This window comes from Acanthochromis polyacanthus, chromosome 17 (genome assembly GCF_021347895.1).
Source record: "Acanthochromis polyacanthus isolate Apoly-LR-REF ecotype Palm Island chromosome 17, KAUST_Apoly_ChrSc, whole genome shotgun sequence".
NCBI lineage: Eukaryota > Metazoa > Chordata > Actinopteri > Pomacentridae > Acanthochromis > Acanthochromis polyacanthus.
In genome coordinates, this window is record NC_067129.1 from 32,604,727 (window position 1) to 32,632,363 (window position 27,637).

At 42.0% G+C, this 27,637-nt stretch overlaps 1 protein-coding gene across 2 annotated transcripts; it reads right to left on the bottom strand.

The window, feature by feature from the left end:
• Nucleotides 1-113: 113 nt before the first annotated feature.
• dtx2 (deltex 2, E3 ubiquitin ligase) lies at nt 114-27,637 on the bottom strand. 2 transcript variants are annotated; one of them, XM_022220029.2, is made up of 9 exons: nt 26,977-27,637; nt 25,688-26,276; nt 22,335-22,393; nt 15,934-16,182; nt 13,113-13,180; nt 11,985-12,152; nt 10,100-10,261; nt 9,713-9,802; nt 114-1,633 (listed from the first exon to the last, which is right to left on the bottom strand). In XM_022220029.2, exons 1-9 carry the CDS (start codon nt 27,284-27,286, stop codon nt 1,379-1,381), a joined length of 1,950 nt encoding a protein of 649 aa, XP_022075721.2. In that variant the 5' UTR covers nt 27,287-27,637; the 3' UTR covers nt 114-1,378. The 2 variants fall into 2 exon arrangements, with proteins under 2 accessions (XP_022075721.2, XP_022075722.2); XM_022220030.2 differs by lacking the exon at nt 15,934-16,182 and having other exon boundaries at nt 26,977-27,636.

Below are 27,637 nucleotides of genomic sequence, written 5' to 3' on the forward strand. Positions count from 1 at the left end.
CTAAAATAAAAATCACAATTTTGTCTCCCAAGCTACAGAAGAACAAACGTGGAGCAGTAAGATCATCCTCTGGGTAGATGAGCATCTTCAACATTCAGAAAAAGACCCGGCACTCATTTGCATTATTTCTTTATTGCAGATTTCATTTTTTTCCTCAGTGTAGTATACATGTCAAGACTCAGTTGAGCAACTTGTACTGCAGTACTGTGAGCAGAATAATGCATGTGAATACAGGAGGTTGCAGCCCGCGGGAACATTAATACGCTCGCCGCGCCGCCACGTGTCTTGTTTAATCAAGACGACTTCCATGACCTTGATTGTCACACTGTAAATTTTTCCCAACTGGAGCTTCTTCTTTATTTCTTCCCCCTCCTTCATCTCGTCGGTGCTTTCCCATCTGTTCGAGACAAAAAGAACTGTGGCTATATACGCTGTAACCTTGTGCCTTCCCACATACATGTCAACGCTAACATATTAAGTGACAAAAACGATGGCGGCAGAAGATACTGCGAAACATGACAAATCACCATGTGAGTGCATCAAACGTCTGCTTCTCAAATTGTGTTCAGGAATTAAATATACCATGGTCAAATTAGAAGTGGTGCTAAATGTTGTTAAAAAATTAAAATCACAACTTTATTTATGGCATTTGTGGACACAACTTGTGTTTTTTTTTGTTTTTTAAACATACTTTTGTTTCATTCATATTTTTTTATTTACAACAGTAAAGTATTGCCTCTTCTCATCAAATAGGCTAATATATACTGACTTTGCTACTTGAAGTTTCAGTGTGTCATTGTGCTAAACGCAACAGTTTTCAGCAGAAACACTTGGACTGCACGAGTTCCCAATTTGAAAACAAGTTAACTGCCCTTTTACCAGGAAATCATACGTCTTCTCAGCTAAATGCACTGTCAGAGCTAAAGTGCTTCATGAGATTTTTATCCCCAGCGTTAGCTCCCATCGTTGTGGAAGCTGAACAAGAGGATACAGATGAGGCTCGATGGGGAGAAAAAAAAAAACACAAAAACAATCTCCAGTTTATAGAGGTTTGATGAGAGAGGCTCGGAGTTAAGTGGAGCCCCGTTTTTTTTTCCTTTTTTTCTTTTTTCTCCGAGTTCAATCTCCTGGAATATGTGGTGAGGAGAAATGTGGTGGAGCAAGAACCATTCTCAGCAGGCAGCCTCATTCCAGAGAGGATTCCAGAACTTTATTTAGCTCGCTTTTCCCTTTCGCTCACTCCATGAGGTTTGGGTAGACGCTGACGCTGTTAACAGACGGAGGTTGCAGGAGGTCCACCTGGTCACAGAGGAGGGTTTGGAAGGGTTAACTCGGTGGTTAGCGGTGAGTGGAAGTGTGTGAAGCTCGGAGCTGCGGCCTAGCTGCTGCCGCCACCGCCGCCACTTCCTGGAGGTTTGAGGCAGTCCTCTGTCACGCCCTGAGAGGCCAGCTCAGACAGAACATTGTCCAAATAGTTGGGGTCGGGGTAGCCGTGGCCTGACAGGTTGGACATCATCTCGGTTTTGTGGTGGATGCCGTTCCACACCACCGTGTCGGGCTCTCCGGTGGTGCTGGAGGTTCCCACGGTGAAGATGAGACGACGCATCCACGCCACCTTCAGCAGCTCCAGGACCTTCAAAACGGGAGACAAGGGGTAGATGTGAGCTGTGTGCATCGAGTTTAGGATGAAACGTAAATCATCATTTTGACCACAGATTTATCATTTAAAGCCAATGGTACGTGTCCACAGGACCTGCCAAATTCTTGCATCTCATTCATTGTTTATGTGTAACACACTGTGTCACATGCTGGTTGTGTTGCGGCGTGTTGACATAAAGTAGACTTGACTTGTACTTTATGCAAATTTGTTGCGGGGAGCCCAGGTCTGACGTCTCGCAAAACTTTTATAAAACGTCTAAACTAGCCGTCGTTGAACTAAAATGAGGACAGATTCAGCAGCTTATTTCTCGCCTCAAATGCTTTTAGAAATACTCATCACTGAACTGATTTCAGAAAGGACGTGTAACTTAACATTTCAGTGCATGTGGCAACAGACTTCTAACAGACTAGAAAGTATTTTAACATGTGTCCATGTGCATGTCTACAAGAGACAAGAATCAAGGTGCAAGCTTTTCTGGTTAAAATGGAATAAACTCTCGTTCCTCACTAAGCCTGCAGTCTCCAAGTAGACAAGTTGGTTGATATGTTCCCATCTTGCCAATCTGTGATGGGCTGGACAATCAACAGTGTTACTTTTATAAGCTGAGAAGCACTAAACCAATCACTTTTGAGGATCAATCTATTATTTTTGGCATTTTTGCATTTTTTTCAACTCCAAACTTGCCCAACCCAATGGAGACTGCCAGGTCTAACGTTTTCAAAAGTAACTGACGCCACATGAAAGAAGCCATCAGTGTGGCTTCACAACTTAAAATCATCTAAAAACATGAGGCTAATTGGTCTCCATTGACTGGTAGCAGAGAAAGTCAGATTTCAGTTGACCAACATTTTCTTTAGTTGGCTTCAGTTCTACAGTTTACATTGCTACTACTCTTTCACTTACAGGACAAATAACTGAATATCTCTCATTGTTTTATAGAGCTGGTTAGGAAAAGCAAGCAAATAAGGGTTTTTGAGATTTATAATGGGTATTTTCCACAATTTTATAACATTTTATAGACCAAAAAATAACTTACTGAGAAGATAATCAGCAGGCTATTAGATAATGGAATAACGGTTTGCTGTATTCCTGTCATGACACATCGTTAAATTAAAATATTATCATTTCTAACATGCAACAAATAAGGAAATAAAGCAAAAATAATCCTTAACACACAGAAAATCCTTACTAAACTTTGTAAAGAAAAAAAAAGATCCATCTCCCTAGACATTATATGTCTGGAAAGGAGAAAGTAGAATTATACGTGTAAATGGACTGATAACGGTAATCAAGCACCTTCTTCATTCTTGTATCTCTTAAACACCATCTTTTTCTATTTTCTGAGCAGAATTATAATTATACTTTGCTAAAGTTCAACACTTAAGTCACCCCACAAATTGAAATACACACACTCTTCAGAGTGATAGTGTTGGTTAAATCAAATTTTCTTCTTAAGCTATGACCTGACCTCTCCATCTGAACACATTGTTTGTTGCCAGCGAGTGAATTCTTTCTTAAATTTTACCAGTTCTGTGTTTCTTAAAGCGTTTGTCTTTCTGGTACATGCTCATAACTGCAACATTCTTTAGGTTTTACAGCTTAAGTTAGATGATCTGAAGATATTGAAATGGACTTGTAGTGAATATTTTTGACAATTACACCAATCGAGCAGTATGTCTCAGTATGCTAGAACATGGTAGTAATAAGAGCTTCAATGGAACCTACTAGAGGAGTTCAGCTGATTTCTACTGAAGCTCTTAGAAGCTCTCTAGTAGGTTCTTGAAGTATATCTGAGTAGATTCTCAATCATTCAGGTCATGGTAGTCATAAGAGCTTCAATAGAAAATCAACTGGACTCTTCTGGTAGGTTCTTGGAGACATTTCATGAGGTAAACATATTCAAGAACCTACCAGAGGAGTCCAGTTGATTCCTACCAAGGCTCTTAGAAGGTCTCTGGGACGTTCTTGAAGACCTTTAAACAAGGTAAAACATCTTCCAAGAACCTACCAGAGGAGTCCAGTTGATTTCTACTGAAGCTCTTAAAAGCTCTCTCATAGGTTCTTGAAGCACACTGCTCAAAAAAATTAAAGGAACACTTTTTAATCTAAGTATTGCATCAAATCAGTGAAACGTGAAACTGATCTGGTCAAGTAAGTAACTGAGGGGCTTTTTAGTCAGTTTCAGCTGCTTTGGTGTTCATAAAATTAACAACAGATGCACTAGAGGAGTAACAATGAGACAACCCCCAAAACAGGAATGAGTTTACAGGTGAAGGCCACTGACATTTTTTTCCTTCCTAATGTTTTCTGACTGTTTTTCACTAGTTTTGCATTTGGCTAGGGTCAGAGTCACTTCTGGTGGCATGAGGCGATACCTGGACCCTACAGAGGTTCCACAGACAGTCCAACTCCTCCAGGATGGCACATCAATGCGTGCCATTGCCAGAAGGTTTGCTGTGTCTCCCAGCACATTCTCAACAGCATGGAGGAGATTCCAGCAGACAGGCAGTTAGTCTGGGAGAGCTTGACAGGGCTGTCGAAGGTCCTCAACCGATCAGCAGGACAGGTACCTGCGCCTTTGTGCAAGGAGGACCAGGATGAGCCCTGCAATAGCTCTACAAAATGAGCTCCAGCAGACCACTGGTGTGAATGTCTCTGATCAAACAATCAGAAAGAGATGTAATGAGAGTGGTCTGAGGGCCCAGCGTCCTCTCGTGCCCGCTGTGCTCGCTGACTGGCACCGTGGAGCTCGGCTGGCATTTGCCATAGAACACAGGAATTTGCAAGTCCACCACTGGTGCCCTGTGCTTTTCACAGATGAGAGCAGGTTCACCCTGAGCGCATGTGACAGACATGAAAGGGTCTGGAGAAGCCGTGGAGAACGTTCTGCTGCCTGTAACATTGTTCAGTATGACCGGTTTGGTGGTGGGTCAGTGATGGTGTGGGGAGGCATATCCATGGAGGGACGCACAGACCTCTACAGGCTGGACAATGGCATTCTGACTGCCAACAGGTATCAGGATGAAATCCTTGGACCCATTGTCAGACTGTACATTGGTGCAGTGGTCCTAGATTCCTTCTGTTGCACGACAATGGCCAGTCTTACGTGGTAAGAGAATTCATGCAGTTCCTGGAGGATGAAGGAACTGATGCCATCAGCTGGCCCCCATGCTCACCTGACCTGAAGCCAATAGAACACCTTTGGAACATTATGTTTTGTTCCATCCGACACCATCAGGTTGCTCCTCAGACTGTCCAGGAGCTCAGCGATGCCCTGGTCCAGTTCTGGGAGGAGATACCCCAGGACACCATCTGTCGTCTCATTCAGAGCTTGTCCCGGCATCGTCAGTCATGCATACAAGCACATGGAGGCCATACAAACTACTGAATACCATTTTGAGTTGCTGCCAAGGAATTTCAGAAAGATGGACCAGCCTGCCACATCAGTTTTTCACTTTGATTTTGGGGTGTCTTGAATTTAGCCCTCCTGGGGGGTTGATCATTTTCATTTCCATCAAACAATGTGGCACTTTTCATTCCTAACACATTCTCCAGTCCATATCAATGCTAATATCCAGTTTGTTTTTTCCCCCGTATTGAAATATGACGTAGTTTCAAAGTGTTCCTTTAATTTTTTTGAGCAGTGTATATCTGAGTAGATTCTTAGTCATCCAGGTCATGGTACTCAAAAGAGTTTCAATAGAAATCAAATGGACTCTTCTGGCAGGTTCCTGAAGAGGTTTCATGAGGTAAAACATCTTTAAGAACCTACCAGAGTGGTCTGGTTGATTTCTACTGAAGCTCTTTGAAGCTATCTGATAGGTTCTTGAAGACGTGTCACGAGGTAAAACATCTTCAAGAACCTACCAGAGGAGTCCAGTTGTTTTCTACTTAAGCTCTTAGAAGCTCTCTAGTAGGTATATTGGAGTAGATTCTCAGTCGTCCAGGTCATGGTAGTCATAAGAGCTTCAGCAGAAATCAACTGGACTCTTATGGTAGGTTCTTGAAGATGTTTCACGAGATCAAAACGTCTTCAAGAATCTACTAGAGGAGTCCAGTTGGTTTCTACTGAAGCTGCTATGAATTGAGCAATACACTGAGAAAATCAGGTGAAAATAACGGTTTCTCACTGCTGTGTGTTGGTTTATCCAGCCAGCCTGATGAATGAATGGTGGCACATATCCCACAAAAGCTTTATATGCTCTGTCCCGTCATCTGCTACTGGAAACAGGAGACTAAAAACAGGATTATGCAACCACCTTTCATCACAACACACATGTTGTCTCGCTGATGGAAGCGTACAGTGTTCCCCAAACATTACTTGATTTTAACTGGTGTGAAGCTCCTGCTGTTTGCTGCACTGCAGGACAGGCTGTGTGTCCAATTTGGGGATATTTTCATTATCTCAAATCCGTGCAGTACAGGCGGCATCCCACCAGGGACTCCTGATGATGGAAGCGAGTCCGAGGCACAGCGCGGATAAAACTACGACAAATAACTCAATCCAATTTTCCATTAGCGAATTACATTGGAGATTATTTATAGACACTGAAGTGTTAGCGGCGAGCTGGGGATGAGCCGTCAATTCACTGTGGCAACAACACAACTTCGTAATGAACACAAAATATTCATTACAATCACACATTACAACCCTGACGGAGCAGTGTTGTCCTGTTTGTACCTAATGTGTTGGTGTTAATTGATCGTGTTCACTTGTGAGAGGGTTAAACACCACATGGTGATTAAATTCTGAATATTTGTTCCTGAATGAGTTGTAGGTGAACAGTTTGGTACAATGCAAGTGGACACAGGTAGAGAAGTGGTGCAATCAAAACTATTTACCTATAAAAAGCAAAAACATCCCCTTCAAAGTAGAAATGGCAGCAACTTGAATTTCATTTTGAGGAAGAAAAAAAGGAATAGAAATCTGATGAGCAGTCCAAGTGGGGAGTTGTATGTTTTCAACGTGTTGTTAGCATGTAAACGCTGGCACCTGACCCAGTTTAGGTTGATTGCATCAAATGTTCTCCATCAAACGCCTCAGGATGGTACAAAGGAACTCTGAAGGATGAATTCCTGGTACACAACTAGGAATTCAATTCAATAAGTACAATTTATTTGTACCCTGGTGGCAATTTAAAGGCATGTGCAGCAGGTGGACAGCAGCCAGCCATGTAGAGGTTGAAATAGGACCAAATAAAATTAGAAATAGAAGAAGAAAAAGTACACAAAGGTAAAAGTTACATATTCTTTTACTACTCCTATACTCCTGTCTTTTGAGCTGCTGGAACCGTGAACTCTCCCCACTGTGGGATCAAAGTTTATCTTATCTTCTATGAGCAAAAAAACGGCACATATAGGTGCGCTCCACGTTTCACAAAAAGACCGCATTTTAGACATAACTACTGCAGTACATAGGGCTGGCCCGAATAGTGGTTTTGTGGTCTCCGGGTATTCGGGCTCTATTAAAGACAAATATCCGAATATTCGTTCCGCCCCATAATGTCCAACGGGGGGCGGGGCTTGTGGCGGAGACGGCCCGAATATTCAGATCCGTTCGTCTGGTCTCCCGGGTCCAAATTTTGCCTTCGTTTTGTCTTCAGTTAAACTGAAGAATTCCCAAACAGCGGAGGTCTTCAGCATCTTGTCTTTTGTTTATGCAACAAAGTGAAGCGTGACGTCAGAGTCGGCAGCAACCCGGCCATTCGGGTGGTGTTTACAAACACGAATGGATGAGCCGAGATGAGCCGAACACAACGGGATGAGCCGAAGTGGGCCGAAGGCGCAGGGAAGAGACGAGCTCCGAATATTTTCGTCTGGGGGGAGGAGGGGGTGGTCACATAGACCAGTGGTGTAGTCCAGGGTATACGGCGGTATACGGCGTATACCCACTTATTTTTCAGTTAGCATTGCGTATACCCACTTCTAATGCTCCCTGGTGCGCATCATTCAGTAATATCTGTGTGCCAGGTAGCCCTCTTTTCCTTAAGGTTGATGAAGCCATGAACAAGCCTCCTTTGCCTGTAATTGGCTGGTACATGCTGCCTTCACTGATTCGATTGGTTAACTTTAGGGATGAGCCAATCAGAGGCAGAGTAGGGCGGGTCATACAGAGGAAAATTTTGCTAACACCTCTGTGGCACTCCAGTTGATTGACAGGTCTGCTTGAAAGATGCGCGGAAATGCGAGAAAGTCAGAATAAACACCTTTCAAGTGAGTGGCACGTATCGAGCGAACCTACTTTCATGGACGATATAATTCTCAGGTAAGTTTTAAGGTGGTTTCCAAATTAATCATTGTTTTAAACTACTGGCAACATGACTGCACATTTCAAGGAGAGGATATTTTGTCGTCAGTGGTTAAAGCTGCAGTCAATTCCAGCCATTTTCAGTACAAAAAAAAAAAAAAAAAAAATCGCTAATATTCTATTTGTAAATAAAAATATGACGAGAAATACAGGGAATATTGGACGCGCATCGCGAGGTGCATTTCCTCGAAAACGACCTATTCGTGGATCATATACCATCTTCAAGACATGTTTTGGACAAAATAGTTTACTGGCTTGTGTCGTCTGGATGTCCAAGGTTGGATTATGGCCGTTTTTTGTGGAATATTTTCATCTGTGTGTAATAATGAACCCGGAAATATGAGTCGCGCTGTGTGCGTTGAAGCCGTGTATAGAGAACGGATGGATGGATATTCGTTGTTTGTCGGACAAATGTGTTTATATTACCGCTGTGGTAATCACATCTGAAAGTGGTTTATACCGGCGGATTCATGAGAATCTAAGCTTTCCATCGGCGTGTAGTGTTTGTATAATCGCGTTTGCAGTTTCAGACATTTAGCAAATTGCTTATGCAGATCTCAAAGTGTACCGCGGACGGGACACTGAAGCGCAACGGGTTAAACTGAGTGTCGGGCCGAGTCTGACTAACGTTTTGAAAGGCTAACGTTATTCTAACGCAAGTCTGAAGCTAGCTACATTGGGATAATGTGGGAAAACCTCTAGGCTGGTAGTTGATTTTAAAGTAAGTAAAAACACAAGAATGGGGACAGGTAGTTTAAGATTCGACCTAAAACAATATTGAGGTTTTATTCATGATGAAATATGAACAAGGATGCACTGTCAACTTTATATTTGAAGTATTTAATTTAAATAAATGTTCAAAAGTAACTGAAACACCATGTTTGCCTCATGATGAATACATGTTACATTAATCCAGTTTGCTTGTGTGACCAGTAATAACTACAAACTGCTCCTAATCAAGTCATGATAATTTTATAATAGTGGGCAAGTAGAAATGACTGAATAAATTGAATAGTCTTCTATGTCACTGTTTCTAAAACAGGGCGTTTTTCTGTACTAATTAAAAAAAGGTGAAAATTAAGAGTATACCCACTTCTCCAGGGACCACTACACCACTGACATAGACATATGTGTAGGGGTGAATATTCAGTTACCAAAGTTAATATCCGGATACCGCTGTAGCGAACGAATATTCGGATATTCGGGTCCAGCCCTACAGTACACTTAACGTATAAAAATACTTTTTTAATCGCTATGGTTAACACAGTACTGGAAACGTACACAACAGTTTAATGATCATCATGTACACACACAATGTGACCGCGTGAGATTTTAACTCTCAAAAAAGCTTGCAAATGCAAAAAAAAAAATATATATATATATAAATGTATTCATTTACTTCCTATCTCAATTTTAATAACAGATATTTTATTTCACTTATTTTATGCATATTACTTATTTTGTCTGTTATATTCCACTTTATTTCATCTGCCGTTTCCTCATTGCATATGTTAAAAAGGACAGCGTTTCCTCAGTTCCTCAATCACTGTATTTTAGATTGACTGTAACAGTGGGGTTGTTTTGTACAGTTTCATTGCATTTTTTTTTAAAATTTCTATTATCTGTAAATCACTTTGTGTTGCATTTTTGTTTTTCTGTTCTGCTCTAGAGTGCCTCTCTAAGTGTCTGTAGTGCTGGTTTCATGGGACAGAGCTGATGTGCATTGCTGTTTTACACGTTTTTACCTTCCTGCCTTTGTCGTTGTCTGGTAGGAAACAGAATCGAGGGAAGCCTCTGCAGGTGTAGGGCTGGCCGGGGTTGGGATGCTCTGGACCCTGGTGGAGCAGCACACAAACTGACTGATTAATGGGAGGTGATAAAGTTTAATACTTAGACATCGGTTGGAGTAAATAACATAATCTAATAACAGCTTTTGTAGATGGTTAACAGTAGACTAACAGCTCGATACAAATCACATTTTGGTTCTTGCAACTTCAGATCAGCTGGATGCAGTTCATCTTCGGTCAGAGACACCAAAACAACGTAATAAAGGTAGTGACCACGGCCCGGTTAGGGGGTAATTTTATAAATGCTCCTAACAGCGTTTGTTTTTAATGAGAACGTGGACATACCTGTATGCCTGGTGGGATGCTGTAGATGATCTGGATGGTGCCACAGTCTGGGTGTCCCGGCAGCGACTGGGCGATGCTGTAAATTTCCATCTTGCCTTTGGGCTGCGTCCCAGTCTTCTCTCCATAGATTGTCTTACACGAGGGGCACTGCAGGCTGCCGTCCTGAGGGGGAAACACGAGCAGAGGCCCTTGTAAACCCAACCGATCGATACAAACCGGGTCAGCGCTGATCAAATGTTCATCGATCGACTTTTGTTTCGTCGTTGCTTCTGTCACCAAAACACCGATTTGTCTGAGCAGCTTTCAGGGATGTTTGTATGTCTGGCTTGAAGCAGTTATCTGGCATTTGGGTTGAACTTGAAAGCTGAGATTGTAGCAATAATTAATTATAAACGGTATCAATGTTTCTTGGAGGCACAGTCCAACATTTGGGGAAACCATGTGTTCACTTTGGTGACAGCTAAGTGAGAACATCAATTCCACTTTCATGTCAGTGTGATAATTATGAAGCTACATCCAGCCACTTGTTAGCTTAGCATAAATATTAGAAGCACAAGGAACCTGCCAACACCTCAAAGTGACTAATAAAATTAAATCATGTCTAAAATTATGAGTCCGAAAGAAAAGTCATGAGTTTAAAAAACTAATTAATCATCAACTATGTTTACTGCTACAATCGCTAATGTTGCTCAACATTTGACACTTTATATTTGCAGAAATGTTAGATTTTGCGGATTCACTCTATCCTATATTATAGTAAAGTGAACTGTTGGTTATAAAAATGTTCAATGGCATAAACCGTAGCTCTAGGAGACTGCTTTTTAATTTATATTTTATGAACCAAGCAACAAAATAACTAGAGATCAATCTATAATGAAAAGAACAAAAAAGCAACTTGTTAGCTTAGCATAAACATTAGAAGCACAGGGAACCTACCAACTCCTCAAAGTGACTAATAAAATTAAATCATGTCTAAAATTATGAGTCCGAAAGAAAAGTCATGAGTTTAAAAAACTAATTAATCATCAACTATGTTTACTGCTACAATCGCTAATGTTGCTCAACATTTGACACTTTATATTTGCAGAAATGTTAGATTTTGCGGATTCACTCTATCCTATATTATAGTAAAGTGAACTGTTGGTTATAAAAATGTTCAATGGCATAAACCGTAGCTCTAGGAGACTGCTTTTTAATTTATATTTTATGAACCAAGCAACAAAATAACTAGAGATCAATCTATAATGAAAAGAACAAAAAAGCAACTTGTTAGCTTAGCATAAACATTAGAAGCACAGGGAACCTACCAACTCCTCAAAGTGACTAATAAAATTAAATCATGAGTAAAATTATGAGTCAGACGTTCAGGAGTGCAACAATGACTCACTTAATCCGGAAAAAATTAATCAGCAACTAATTTTTAGTTGCCAAGGTCAGTTTTTGTGCAAAAATGCTAAATATCTGATGATTTTTAGAAACAGAAAAGCAGAATTCTGCTGATTTACTCTATCTTACATTATAATAAAGTGAAGTGTTGGTGAAAAAACATTCAATGATTAAACTTGAGCTCTAGGAAACTGTATGTTTTTAAAATATATATATATATATATATATATATATATATATATATATATAAAATAACTAGAGAATGAAAGTAAGTGTTAGCTCCAGCCTTTGTGTCTACCAGCTGTCTCATGGCATACTGTTTTAGGATAAAGAACACGTATGTTTCCTAAAATGTCCAGCTACTCCTTTCAGACAACGACTCCATCCCACTGAACATCATTAACCTTCTGTCGGACTAATTCACAGACAGCCTGTTCAGATCTACGGCTTTACACCACAGTGTGACTTTGACAGTAACGGTTTGTCCACGGCTCTGTACCTTCGTTCCGTTGTTGTACATGGCCAGCATGCAGAGCATATGCAGGGTGTGTCCACATTTGATGAATTTTCCCACAGTGTCTGGCAGGATGTTCTGGCCTCCCTCCTCCGTGGACGGAGTCTCGTAGCCGGATGGATTGGACAGCTGATCCATGCAGATAATACAATCCTGAGGGGACACAGGGAACGCCGTGCTTAGTGCAGAAAGAAACTCATTTATTTGTTGTAGGGCTGAAACGATTCCTCGAGTTGTTCGACTAATTTGATTACTAAAATTCCTCGACGCAAAATCCTCTGAATGGAGGCTTCATTTAATCCACGACATGCTACATCCCAGGTCACTAACTGACCCAGACTTCATCTTGTATGGACCTGGACCTGTATAAATTAAATTTGACGAGATGCTTTGATTTTAACCAGGTGCAGCTTTTCAAGAGTTTACATCATTCAGCAGATCAGAGGACTGAACTTCGAAGGCAGTTCAACAGTCAGACTTTCTTTGTGCGAGTCGACAAAAACTAAACCCTCAGTCAGAGATAACAGGTATGAAGGTGGTTTTAAACTTTCTTTGTTAACTCAGACTTTCTGCTTCAAACTTGTCACACAAACAGGAGCGTTGAATAATCCTTTGACTCGTTTTCGATTTCTGCATCACCAACTAAATACATGTGGGGTTCCCATGGCCTTAGTTTTAGTTTAATAACCCTGTACTATATTTTATATATATGTATATATATATACACACGTATGTATGTAAAGCACACCTGTACTTTACGACACCTGTACAATACTCCTGTACTATACTATATATGTATAATACACCTGTACGATACTACACATGTACTATACCCCTGTACTATACTATATACGTACAATACACCACAGATGTCTGCCTGTGTTCCACCAGGACGGTTATTTCTGTTGCACAGCGCTCACTTCCTCTTTCGATGCTGCAATGCCTCACGCAGAATCCCACTACTCGATTAATCGCCAGAATAATCGATAGAATACTCGATGACTAAAACAATCTGCAGCCCTTATTTGTTGTGTAAAAAAAAAAACCTGACGATGTAAAAGACCACACTTTAATTTTACGTCTGTGATATCTGGAAATAAACATCACATCTACCTCATCTGGGACGCCGGCCACCACCTCCATGTAGCGTTGAATCACCTCCTCTGGTCTCTGAGCCGAGGCTGAAGGAGGGAAAGGCAAAGGAGAAAACACAAAGTAATGAACGAGCTGACAAACAACAGAAGCTACACAAAAAGACAGACTTAGGTGACATGATGCGAGATGATTTTCTTCAAAATAATTAGTATTTCACAACCTAACTGTAGCATTTCAGTCAGACATTGAACAGAAGCCACTCTCATTTCTGCTAAATATTCAAATAAGTACGCACAAATACATGAAACACAGAGTGAATGCGAGATGGCAGGACGAACCAGACAACGTGAGGGATGGACGCAGACACCGAATGCATTTTGCCATCGTTCCCTTCTCACGTACGCACACGTGTCGAGTGTCAGGTCTGTTTAGGAAACAAAACCGTGGGAGCTAAGTGCACGCTCGGCTTCTATTGTCATTCTGGGGTTACTGCACGAGACAGCTCCATTTAATTCCACATTCTGATAAATTACAAGGTCGGCTAATTCTTCCCAGCTGAGAAATGAGACAAAAAAACAAAACATGTAATCACTGATCCAGAAAGCACTTGCGGCGCTTTTTACATCTGATATGACGCTTTCCCCTGTTGATTTCAAGTGAGTTGGGAAAGTGGCAGACGACAAGAGAGGAAGAAACATAATCTGTGTTGCCGTGAAAATGCAGAGATGAGGAGGAGAAAGGGAAAAAAAAATAAATAAATAAAAATCAGGCAGAAACAAAAAGAGCAGCGACGAAATGAAGTTCATTACACGGATGAGCAACAAAGCGCGGAAGACAATTCGAATTAGCCGAGCCGTGCCAAAACACACAGCTTTTCTTTTTGGTTTATTTTTTGCATTAATGAATCCACGAGCAAAGTCCATTTAATACACACCGAACCGGACTGATATTATACTACAGCTAATGGTGGTTTTCATTATTAGTTAATCTGCTTTACTTTCAAGATTAATTATTTTGTCTGTAAAATAAAAGAAAACTGTTAAATGTTCTCTGGAGCCTGAGGTGGCGTCCCTCAAATGTCTCGCTTTGAAGCTGAAACCACGTTTTGGGCACATTTGAGACTAACTGTTGCAGCTGTAGCTCCTGGTGGTGCTACAGATCAATGATGGCTTCTACACCAAAATTCAAACGTGACTGAATACACAGACGGTGCAAAAAGAAATTAAAACTCATCATACGGCGTCTCAGTGAGGCCTGGTTTCACCCTAAATTCAGCGCCTCTTGGGAAGACGTTCTCTCATTTCATTTTGTCTCCTTTTGGAGGAATCGCTCTCGTTTTATTGCACTTATCCAGGTTGGTTTCTCCCAACTAGATCCTTATTTGTTTTGTATCTACTCTCAGATGTACAAAACCGGTCAAAAGTTTGGGGTCGCCCAGACAAGTTCATGTTTTCGATGGAAATTCACACTTTACATGCTAACATAACTGCACAAGGGTTTTCTAATCATCAATGAGCCTTTCAACACCATTAGCTAACACAATGTAGCATTAGAGCACAGGAGTGATGGTTGCTGGAAATGTTCCTCTGTACCCCTATGGAGAAAAATCAGTCGTTTCCAGCTAGAATAGTCATTTACCACATTAACAAGGTCTAGACTGGATGTTTTTCTTTCAAAAATAAGGACATTTCTAAGTGAGCCCAAACTTTTGAACAGTGGTGTACATCGCTTGGGATAAAAGCATCTGCTAAATTAAACTGTAGAACTGTAGAATGATATCTCAGCCAATATTAATAATAAAATTCTGAAATAACTGTTTCACTGGTTTACAATCTGCAGTATCAAATGTACTCTGATTACAGGTGAGATAAAGTAGGAAAAAAATTAAAGTCCTGTATCTGCTCTCAAATGAACACTACCTACCACTGCCTTTGAAAGAAAAGCGTTTTTTCCAATGAAGATAACACTAAATTAATCAGAAATCCAGTGTAGACATTGTTAATGTGGTAAATGACTATTCTAGCTGGAAACAGCTGATTTTTAATGGAATATCTCCGTAGGGGTACAGAGGAACATTTCCAGCAACCATCACTCCTGTGTTCTAATGCTACATTGTGTTAGCTAATGCTGTTGAAAGGCTCACTGATGATTAAAAAAACCATTGTGCGGTTATGTTAGCACATGAATAAAAGTGTGAGTTTTCATGGAAAACATGAAACTGTCTGGGTGACCCCAGACTTTTCTCGGTAGTGTTTGTGTTTGTACGGTGTCCTTGAGTGCTGAGAAAAGAGTCGTCAAATCAAACATGTTATTCTAGAAACCTGCTTGTGTTGTATTTACTCTCAGGTGTACGTCGCTTTGGATAAAAGCTAAATTAAATTGTAGGAATCTAGTGACTGAAGGCCACTCCTGCCATCACCCTGAACCTGCATTTCCTGCTTCTCCTCTCTTTCATGCAGGTTTTTCCTTTCCTTTGTGCCCCATCTGTACAGAAATGTGGTTAGATGTGAAAAAAAATCCTGTCAAAGTTGGAAGTTTGGTTAAAAAATATCTAATTTTTTGAGCACCGTCTCCTGTGAAAATGCTTCTTGCATCTTTGGAAGCAGAAAAACCCCCCACTAAGAATGCCAGATTTTTTTTAAAAAGTGAGGGAAGAGCACATTTACTGGCTTGCACACGATGCAAACGTGGATTAGTGTGGGCACAGCCCGATGAAACACGAATGAAAACGAATGACAGTGAGCTGATGCTGATGAACAATGGTCCTCAAGCCTGTGGTGATGGAAAGTGCACCAGAAGACAGTGATGGAGAGGTGGATTCAGGGCTGGTGGTAGCTACCTCTCCTGTGCTGCCTCTTTGCTCTCCTAACTGAACTGCTGCTGCTGCTGCTGCTGCTGCTGTGGGGCTTGCTGGGTCTGCTGGCTGGGGGGAGGAGAGGAGGAGGAAGCGAGAAAGGAGCAGGTTGATGCTGATGCTGTTGTTGTTGCTGCTGTTGTTGTAGTGGCTGCTGCTGCTGCTGCTGAGGGAGGGGGGCGGAGGTGAAGTGCACGCCGAGTCCCACTGCTGACATCAAAATGGAGGCCATGCCTGGAGGTGGGGTGGGGTTAGGGGAGGTAGGGTGGGGTTGGTTTGAGGCGGGATGGGGGGAGGCAGGTGAGAGCAAGTGGAGATATGTAGGAGTAGAAAGGAACAAATCAAAGGTATGAGAAATGTAGCAGCAGCTGAAGCTCCCACTGCGACCCTCAGACACAAAACATTGGAGTCAGACACAGAAGACGACGTTCAGATTACAACCACAACGCTTCTGTGGAGGTGGGTTATCCATCTGTGTTCAAAATCACCCAAATTAAACCAGGTATCAAGTTTAACCCTTGAACTAATCATCTGCCATTTGCTTATTCCTTTGGAAAAATAAACTAAACCTGGGCTTAACATTCTGATATTTTATCAACTTTTTTTTTTAAATCAGCAAAAAGTAAACCATTTCAAACGCTTCTTGGTGAGACCATGAAGAAATAAATGACTGAGCTGCAACCAACTTCCTGTTCCTCCGGAAATATTAAAACTAACTGAACTTAAGCTTAAAATTCTGATATTTTATCTGCATTTCTTGTTAATCACCACAAAGTTAAAAAGTTAACAGTTTGATTCAGTAAAACACAGAAAATTCTACACTTGAAGTCATAAATGACTGAGCTGCAATCAACAGACACAAGACTAAAATTCATGTTTTTAATGAGCTGGTTGAACTGTACGCTGTGTCTACCCAGAGCAGATTAAAGAGAAATAGGGAAATGAGTGTAAAATGCAAGTAGTGAATATGAACAATACAAAAAGCAGCATCCACTAGCAGGTTTTAAAGGCATGTTGGCTTTAAACACAAAAAAAGCCAAAATTACACCATTTATAGAGCCAGAAAGTGTAAAAATCTAAAACTTTCCAATAAGTTTTGAACTAATCATCAGTCATTTACCTTTTCTTTGGAAAAATTAACTAAACCTGAGCTTAAAATTCTGATATTTTATCTATATGTCTCATTGGGTTTTTTTTAATTATCAAAAAATAAGTTTTTTGATTCTATAAAACATGAAAAATTCCTCGCTTCTTGGCGGGACCATGAAGCCATAAACAACTGAACTGTGACCAACAGCCATGAGCCTAAAATTCAGGGTTTTTTACGTGAACTGGGTTGAACTGCAGGCTGTGTTTACACAGAGCGGATAAAAGACAAGGATGGAAACAAGTTAAAAATGGAAGTAGTGAATATCTGCTATACATAAAGTAAAATCTCTCAGCAGGTTAGAAAGACATGTTAGCATTAAAAAAAGCCAGAAATGCACAATTTGAGCCTGATAGTGTAAAAAAAATTAAGCTTTCCAACAACCCTTGAACTAAACATCTGTTTAAATGACCAAAAAGTTCAAAGTTTGATTCTGCACTAAAAATTCTACACTTCTCTGCAAGACCAAGAAGCCATAAATGTCTAAGCTGACCAACAGTCACTAAACTAAAATTAAGGGTTTTTTATGTGTGTTTTAATGCAGGCTGTTTACAAAGAGCGGATAGAGATAAAGTTAAAAATCCAAGTGAATATTTGTAGTGTGTACAGTCACAATTATCTCAAAGCATTAATAACACCTGACGCTGCTTGAAAAATGAGGGGTTTTTATATATTCAAAGCATTCAATTTTGTTCTTTCTTTGTAATAGGATATATGGCCTTATAACTGTCATACTTCATATTCTACAATTTTGAGTCCTCTCTACTTCTATTTATGGTTGTTCCGTTTCCATGGAGGTGCAGGACTTTATATTGCAATAAAAAATGAGCCCACAGTGATTAAAAATGTGACAGTAGCAACAGAAACAACCAGAAAGGGGTTAACAAAGTTCCCTGTTTTATTTGTGTCTGTGAATCAGAGTCCTTCTGGCTCTTATTTCTGATCCATGATTAAAGCAGATTTTTCAAGTGGGACTATTCTCGCGTAAATCTCATGAGCTAAGTGCAAACTACAAGTTGTCTTGGAGTCTGGAAAAGATTCACTGAGCGCCGACGGTTGCCCAGAAGCTTAAAGTCTCACCAGTCGGGCAGCAAACTGTGGGGAATGATTTACACGGCAGACAGCAGCGATCCCTGTGAACAGCTTGGCAATGTAAACTAAAAGTTTGCAGTGAGAGTTATTACCTTGAGCGAGTAATAATGATTTTCTTTGAAGCAACAACAAATAAAAGACATTGTTGCCCGATTCAGTGCAGTTGGGAGTCTTACTAAGCCGTATTTTGTCTGTTATTCTCATAGCGGTTAAAGTTAGTAAATAGTAAAAGCTACATCTTGTTTTCATAGCAACTCGTAAACACAACTTTTACATACTTAGGCCCCATTTACATGACAACGCTGCACCTGAAAGCATTGAAGAAGACTCAACAAATTCAGTAGACTGAGCAGCACAAGCCCAACATGGTAGTCTTCCTGTTGTCGTTCGGTTCGCGCATGGCAACTAAAATTAAGTGCAATGCAAAAAGCGGAGCGTAACGTCCGCTTTGTCTCAGCAAACTCTGTCTACTTGTTCACCCAACAACAGCAGCCATCGCGTTTGAGAAAAATTGGACTCTGGAATTCAAAAGTTTCCGTCTTAGGTCATCTAAAACACATTTTCTGTGTAAACGGGAGGCCCAAACACAACAAAACCTTTGCATCTCATCCTAAAACTGTTGTGTAAACGGGGCCTCAAGATGATTATATTTTAGTAAAGAGTTGAGCCAAAACCAGACGATGTTCTCACAATAGCTGCCTGAAAATCCAATGACACCCAAAGCTACACCTTATTTCACAGCAGCTTGTGGACACAACTTCTGCACACTTAAGCCCCATTTACACGACAACGGTACACCCAAAAATGCAAAAGTGTTTCCTTTTCCTTGTTGGGTTTACATGGTAACAGACTGGGGAAAAAAAAAATCTTTTTACACATTGGAACGCTGGAAGCACTCAAAATGCTGTAGTATGCATGCCAGGTCAGTAGTCGGTGATGCAACTTTGTAAAGGCATACCCCAAGTGACCACTACATATTCCACCACAGACCAGAAGAAGCCACTGATGTAGAGGTGGGCCGATTATCTGTCATAACAAATGCACATTTTGCTGAAGGAAATTCAATAAACTCAGTAGATTGAGCAATAAAAGCATGGTAGTCCGCCATTGTTCCTGTTGTCATCCGGTTAGTGCATGGCAACTAGAATTAACACTAATCCATAAACAGCGCTCGATTTAGACGGTCGCCAGGTCGCCGCGAATCATGGCAGGTTGATGACGTCATACAAAGTGGTTGCCTCCATGAAGAAAACATGATAGGCGGTTCAGCTCAATGTTTTTAGCCGCAAATGGCGACCATCGACATCGAGCGCTCCATCAAGCTGAACCGCCTATCATGTTCTCTTCATGGAGGCAGCCACTTTGTATGATGTCATCAACCTGCCATGATTCCCGGCACTCGCGGCGACCTGGCGACCGTCTAAATCGAGCACTGATAAAGCGAAGCGTGACGTCAGCGCGCTCTCTGAAAACCAAGTCTCGCTGTTCACAAGGCGACAGCGGCCATTGTGTTTGAGGAAAATTCCACTCTGGAATTCAAAAGTTTCCGTCCTATGTTGTCTAAAATACCGTTTCTGCGTAAACAGGAGGCCGAAATGCAACGCAACAAAACCTTTGTGCTTCATCCTAAAACCACTGTTGTGTAAATGGGGAATCACGTTGATTATATTCTAGTGAAAAGTTGAGCTGAAACCAGTCGATGTTCTCACACTAGCTGCCTGAAATTCGTTCACGTAAAAACCTACACCTCAGTTACTTGGTTTGAGCCGTCTCAGACTGACACAGAAGATTTGTGGTTTCCAACGTGTGAAGCCAACCTCCAGCAGTATTTATTCTATGTGCCTGACAAAACAATCAAGTGTCTACAGCATCGCACTGATTACCATTAATGTTCATTACCGACTAATGAGCATTAAAACTGTACATTCGGAGAAAACGCCCGCACGAGTGACCTTCCATTTTAAACGATTCACTCGGGTCTCGGTTCAGCGCTTTTCTCTAATGAGGTTCTGGTCCGCTGGCTTCCTCTGGAGTTGATTGTATTGATTCAGTCAGCTTATCACAGCCCAGAACCCGACTTAGAATTTTAGAGGTGTGCAGCAGAGGGAGGGGAAACAAAAAAGAAGCACTGGCTTTCAGTTTTGCTATTCTATGACAATTACAACCTGCTGGGGTTACAGTGCACTCAGCTTTCACCAGAGCAGGAAAAATCTCAGCATTAAATATGCAACTATCATTAAAATGTATCTTTTTGTACATAAAATGCTTAATAATTATACATCTGTGATCCTTAAGAAGTATATCTGTGACTGTAATGAGGGTCTCGTTGTAGCGACCTCAGATGATTATTATCTTGATCTGGCAGCACAAATCTTTTCCCATCATCTTGAGCTAATATCACACCGCTAGATAATTAAAATCCCTCGATATACAATTACATTTTTACACTCATGTAGATGTATCGGATAAAACTGTGATTAAGGCGTCGTTCGTGTTCTCTCTTTTCCAGAGTTGGGTCCTGGTGGCAGCAGCCTAAGCAAAGAATTCTAGACGTCCGTCTCGCCAGCGGCGTCTTCCAGCTCCTCCTGAGGGATCCCAAGGCGTTCCCTGGCAAGATGAGATCTGTAATCCCTCCAGAGCGCTCTGGGTTTTACCTTGGGGTCTCCTCCCAGTAACCCGGAAAACTTCCCAAGGAAGGGATCCCAATCAGATGACCCAGTAATGTCAGCTTGCCTCCTCCTGCTGCAAAGGAGGGCTCTGAGCTCCATGGGGACGTCCAAGGCTGAGCCCAGCTTCTATCGGATTCTGTTGGTCGCTATCCAGAGCTCACGGCTCCAGGTGAGAGTCGGAATGTAGATCTGTTAAATCAAGAGCTTTGCCTCAATTTCGTCACCTCGACGGTGTGGCTCAACACCCCGAATTACTGCCGACACTGCACTGACCTAGCGTTCGTCTCACTGCGACTTCTGAACAAGACCTTAGATACTTCAACTCCTTCGCCTGGGGGAAGAAACTGTTGGCTCATAGCTGCGTCTTATTACCACGTACTGCCGCTGTAAAGCGTCTCGAATAAGGGTTCTGTCAGATCTGATTTACATTTAAAAATGATGAAATGACAAAAATGATCTTGCGTTATGTTGACTCTAGTGAGCTGAGCAGAATGAGTATGCAGAATGCGATGCATTACGAAAATTTGCTTTCCAACATTCAGCACAAGGTTCTGTCTTTACTGGGAAGAATTTAAATTTCTTTGAGGAGGAACCACAGAGCAGGAACCCTTGAGTTGTTTAAAATACACGTGTGTGAGCTTAGGGCAAAGCTATAAGAAGGAATTATATTTCTGGCAGACAACTGTGCCACAAGGAAAATGCCAAATTCTATACTTGTTAGGATTCTGGATGTTAAATTAAATTTAAAAAAGCCATTATGAAAATGAACCTCATACAATCCAATCCTGAGATGTTTGTAAATGCCAATCAAACATTTAACAGATAATTAACTCACATGCAACACATTCAGCTATCCAAAGTCATGATCGCGAGAGATGAAAAGAACCCGCTGCCTTGTTTTGCTTTTTTTTAAATAAGCTTTCAAATTACATATCAGAAATGCTGCCTGAATGAGTGCATTCCACTTCCAGAGACGTTCTGTTTGGTGAGTAACAGCACTCCCACCTCTTGTGTTGTTCATCTCTGACACATCAATCAAAAATCAGTGCTGGGTGGAGCTGTGGGACAACCGCTGTCTTACAGGATCAAGACTGAGAGCTGAAGTTAATCAATGCTTTTGCGTCCACGGAGACAAACGCTTTGTTCTGAACGGTGAAAACCAGTGTAGGCTCACAGTAAAAACAAGCCTGTGTGGAGGTTGTTTTCGTGTATGCTGCTGTGACAAACGGGATGATATCAGATTTTTTTTTTCCTTTTTTCCTCCCACCACGCGGTGAAAGAAGCCGGCGTTTGCTTAATATTTGGGGAGTGTTCGCCTCTTTCTGACATGTTGTTCCTAAACAGACTGACACTCACAAGACAAACGCACAGAAGTGTGCATCTGAAACGCCACCCGCCGAATAAAGGCCGCTACCGAATCGAAAGCGCCGGGCAGAGCAGAGGTTACACTAAGGATGGATGCTTAGTGACCCGTTTACCTGCCAGGGCGGAGCTCACGCTGGTGGATCCGTTCAGCTGCACAGAGATGGAAGGAACACTGGAGGGCAGAAAGCACAGACAAGAGACGTCCAGTCAGGATAAACAAAAACAACGAAGCACACAGAAGAACAAAACAAAGAGTTCAGAAATAATGTGACATCAGATGTGACACCAGATCAAGACAAGAAACCTAAAAGCTGCCTGCGGGTTTAAAACTGGGTGGCAGTAACTCAGCATTGACTGCATGTGTGCGGTGCAACCAAGGAGCGTGACTTGGCGGTCGACATATTGATGCAGATATCCCAAACCAGCCTTCGAGGACAAGAAATGAGGAGCTGTCATTCTTGAAGTATGAACCAGATCCAGGCTGCAACTTTAAAGTAAGAGTAGGAGGTCATTTTTAGGGCATTATTGAGCAAAAACTCCAAATTAACCTGTCAGCATATTGTGATTGGAGTGGTATAAGAGGAAACTACACTCCTGTACCTTCTTGGCTTGGTTTGTGGCCAAAAATGCAGCCTGTGGCCAATCACAGGCTCTTTCAGAGAGACGGTGTCGTTCTAGAAATGCACATTTAGGTGCATCATGTCCTGACATATTGACAGAAGATCCTGCAGGAAAATTTGCTATCCCAGCACATGTGACAACTACCTACATTCCACAGCAACCCAAAAAAAGGAAGATGGACTCAAACGCATTAAAAACTGGAGCCAGAATCAGCAAAGTGAGCAATATACACCACTACCTCTTTCACTGTTAGGGCTGGGCGATAAATTGAATTAATTCGATTAATTTGCCTTTTTAAAACCTGACGATTTGAAAATTTGCCAAATCATAAAATCGAGGCAAGCTTAAATTATATAACAATACAGATTCTTCTTCTGCCTTTCACGATTTGTGCACTGGCGTTTGCTTCCGTCTCTCATCTCCTTCCACCAAAACACTCACACCCCCATCATGGCGGACAGAACAGCAAACGAAGAGTTGGTCGCGAGAAAAGGGCCTCATGTTACATCGATTATATGGAAGTGGTTCAGCTTTGACAAGACTGACACAGAGCAAACTACAGTCATGTGCAAGGTTTGCAAAAGTACTGTGAAAACGAAGAGTAGCAGCACAACTAACCTCTTTCATCACCTCCAGCAGAGGCATCCTAAAGAATGGGAAAAGCAGCTATGGGAGGGCGGCATGGCTAGCACTAGCCATAGCAAGCAGACCGCAAAGAAACAACAAAAATCGATTAAAATCGTAATCGTCCAAGATGACTAAAAAAAACAAAAAACTGAGTTTTTATTTTTTTGGCCATATCGCCCAGCCCTAAATTGTATATATGTAAATAGACTCTTTTTGCACTCTCTCGAAGATTTCCTGGCACTGAAAAGGATAAGCTCTGTAATCTCGTTATACATTGTATTGTATAATGACAATAAAGAATATTCTATTCTAATACTTTTTTTGTATATATCAGTGAGCTTTGGATGCAAATGATCAGATTCTGTTAGGCAGAGCCAGGCCAGAAATACTCACCTGTTTCTAGTCTTTATGCTAAGCTAGCTATGGTACGATACTGGCATTAAATTAGTTTCAATCCTCCTCTTTAACTCTTGGCACATAAAGAAACTAGCCTATTTACTGTCATATTACTTCTTCAACAAATCAGAGCGCAGGTAGCAACTGAAGTTCATCACTTGCGATATTTACCTTCTCACACAACCTGGATCATTTTGCTCCCATCTGAGTCATTCAGGTGACACTTATTGCCCAACAAACTGTCACTGATAGTTGGTACTGAAAAACTAAAGTAAAAAAAATGTTGTAGTGCTTGTGTATTTTCTCCCATTTCACCACCAGTAATAGAATTGGTGCTGGAACCAGTCATTTCTATCTTCCTGAACAGGTAGGCTGCTTTTTTCCTGTAATATCTTAATGTCTTGTAGTGTTTGGTTGAGTTATGCTTGTAGATTTAGCACAGAAGCTGGTGAAAAGTGTCTCTGCTGTATGTTGCTAATAGTTTAGCCTTCTGCTAAACATAACCAAAGGCTTATCATTGCACCTGTGGCTAACGTCTGTATTTTCAGTTGTGTTTTTTGGATTTTCCAGATTCTGTCTCCCACAGCTTTAATTGTTGCAGATCAGTTACCTTCTCTGGTAGCAGTTAAGTCTATAAAATGGTAGAAATGGTGAAAATGGCCTTCGCAAGCTCCCCTGAAGCTCAAAGCACTTGTTTCGCCCGAGTCCAAAACTCATGTATATTTAATTTAAAATAATGCACAACTGAGTAGCAGCAGATTCTTACAGTTTAGAGGCGGGAGCCAGCAAATAAACAGCGAGTGCAGATTTGTGTAACTCAGCCAATCAACTCGGTGTTGCTCAGCTTCGAGTCTGTTTCAGTTTATTATTGCAGTAACTGGCTTCTACGCTTTAAAACTCAAGAACACAAACGAGACATAAAGTGATATCTGCAAAAAACATGGTCTGAAAAACACAAAAGTCACTGTGTGGATGTTTTAACCTCAGAGATGACAAGCTAACACAACAGAAGGAAATGTGTCGCTGATAGTGTGAGGCCCCCTATAACACCAGCTAAAGGGAAGCCGTGGGTCACACGCCTTAAAGCACTAGAAACTAAGGCTGTGACGACTATAATAAAGCCATGCAACGTACTTAGAAAGGCATGAATAGTGCAAGAAAGGACAAAACACGAGAGCAAGCATCTATTCATAATAGGAAGTAGAAGCTTTCTGAAGTAACTTTTAAATCTAATCCACTGAAATGCCACTTGGTTCTAGTAAATAAAGATGCAAATTCTAAATAGCCAGAGGCCTATTAGGCTGCAAGACTACATTACACCTCTTTATTAAAGTAACACCTCAAAGAACAATCATTAAGTGCGAGTTCATCACACAGACCAATAGGCAGGGTTTTACTGTACTAATATTAATTTCCTGTGGCTGAGAAAAGACTACACAAAACTCAGTGTGGAAGAAAATTAGAGCCCAGAGAAACTGCAAGTGAACTGCTCATTCATTATACCACTTAAGTAAGTGATTTGTCTTTGAAAGCAGCTTTCTGTGGCCATTAGGAACAAAAAAAAAAAAAAAGAGAAGGGAGGACAGAGATGACACAGACAGGAGTCATGGGAACCGAGCCAAAGCAAACATGCCGCCCATGTACCGGAGCTACACATTCACTTTTGCCATTCCAGTTTTACTGGATGGGTCAGCGTGGAGATGGACAGGAAAGACAAAGAGGAAGGAGGGAGCTGAGTCAGTGAAACACCTTACTGCTGCTGCTTTACGCCTATCTGTGTCAAATAGAAGCCAAAACAACAACAGAGATGTCAGATACCAACCTTAACCCGTTGGCACTGGCAGAGCTGGTCAGAAGTGGTGCAGAGAGCTGACTACCAGAGGCAGGCGGAGGCCAGGGGCTGCCCCAGGACATCCCCCCGACAGAGAGGGGTCTCCTCGGGTACGGCGAGTACACAGAAGTCGGGTGAGCCACCGCCGCCCTCCCCGTCCCCTGGAGGCTCGGCCTGTTCAGACTCCCCGACGAAAAGGAATGTCGTGAACGGCTGGGCATGGGCCCTGTGCTGCTGTGGCTCAAACACTGCTGGCAGGAGCAGGCGGGGCCGGAAGGGATGGCTGGGGGGCCAGCGGAGGCCAGCGGGTAGGGGAGGTTGCACTGCCGCCGCACCTGGCGCCTGAAGCCCGTCGATTTGTTCACCTGGGCCAGAGATGTGAGATCTACGATGTAATTGTATCCGTGTGGGCCCAAGTCTGCCGTGCCTTGGCGGGCCTGATAGCTGTGCTCCAAAAGGATGGAGGTTCGAGTCTCGTATGGAGTCCATCCTCCTTCGTCGTTGGCCCATTCCCAGTAAACTCCACTGCCAAGCCCTGAGGACTGGGCGAACAGGGACCTACGCACTGACCGTGTCTTTCCTGAAACCAAACAAAACTAATCAAAAATAGAGTATGCATATCTTAGACATAAACAATACACATTTCCTGCAGCCAAAACCCCAAAGTAGGGCCATAACAGTTCTCACTATTAACAGTATGTGTATATGTCAGAATCAGGATTCTTTTCAATGCCAAGCAGGTTTTCACACATGAATAATCTAACGTAGTGTTTTGGTGAAAAATGACAGGTTAAAATATCTAATAAAAAGCAAATACGCTGCAGTGTAAACATCATAACTCATGTCTTCATGCAAAGTGATCTTTAAAGGCTGCCAGGTTTAATTATTTATCTACTGCTGCTGTTGTTGTTTAAAAGCATCTTCACATGATGTGGATGAGCTGTTTTGTCCTTCATTCAAACTACTTAACATCCATCAGCTGAGCTCTAAGCCCAACAACATGCTAATCTCAAACTATGTGAGGAGTTAAATCAAGGTTATGTAAACCAGTTAACCAAGATGACTCATTTTGTGATGATGCCAAAGTCCAGTAACTTTGTGAAGCTAATCTGAGCTTACATCTCAGGAAACACTCATCAAAACAACAGCGTCCCTGCATGCTAACAGCTATCGTTAGGGCCTCAGATATCCACTGGATTGGAGGCAAACGGTTTAAAAGAATACCACAAATTAAGGTAGAAGTTGTGTTTTAAACGCCACATAGTGCTGAATATGTTCACCTGTGTCCTGTCGGAACTGTTTCAAGCTCGGTATGTCAATGAGGTAGGGCGACAGGCTGGGGTCTGATTGTCCGAGGCAGATGCTCGTTGAGCCGGGTGCCCCTCCTCTCTGGCCCCGCGGTGACAGACACCGCTCGATGTAGGCGCTCACTTGGCCGCTGTAAGGCCTCCAGTAGCCCAGGTCGTCCTGCCATTCCCACACCGCTATCATGGGCTGAGACTGTCCGACGGAGCCCGACGGCGTAGCCGCCACGGAGGGCCCGTTCCTGGAGCCGTTCACCCTGGCACAGGAGCCAGACACAATCGCCATGTTCGCCGAGAGCTAGTTTGGAGCTAACAACAACTCGTTCTGGTTAGCTCGACTGTGGCTACGACGGAGACAAAGTCTGCTAGCTAAGCTAGCTGGGCTCGCTGAAAAATGCCATCGCACGTCCGTTAACACGCCTTTGAAGAAGCAGCGAGGTGAAGATGAGACGTTAAACGGCCCAGATGTACATTATGGAGCATGTTGACAAAGCTGATGCATTCAGAGACTGAGAGGAACAACGCTTAGCTTTGTGACAGCGTTGCCAGGGATCCTTCCTCCTCAGCTGCTGCCTTCACGGACCGTCGGAAACACCGCGACTGTAGGAACCAACCATTAAGGCTTCGTTCTCCTTCT

Coding starts and splice junctions, on each gene's coding strand:
- dtx2 (XM_022220029.2), bottom strand. CDS start 27,286: ATGGCGATTGTGTCTGGCTCCTGTGCCAGGGTGAACGGCTCCAGGAAC. Junction 9,803..10,099: donor GCATCCCACCAGGCATACAG/GTATGTCCACGT, acceptor CTGCTCCACCAG/GGTCCAGAGCATCCCAACCC. Junction 1,634..9,712: donor ACAACGACAAAGGCAGGAAG/GTAAAAACGTGT, acceptor CCCGTTTTGAAG/GTCCTGGAGCTGCTGAAGGT.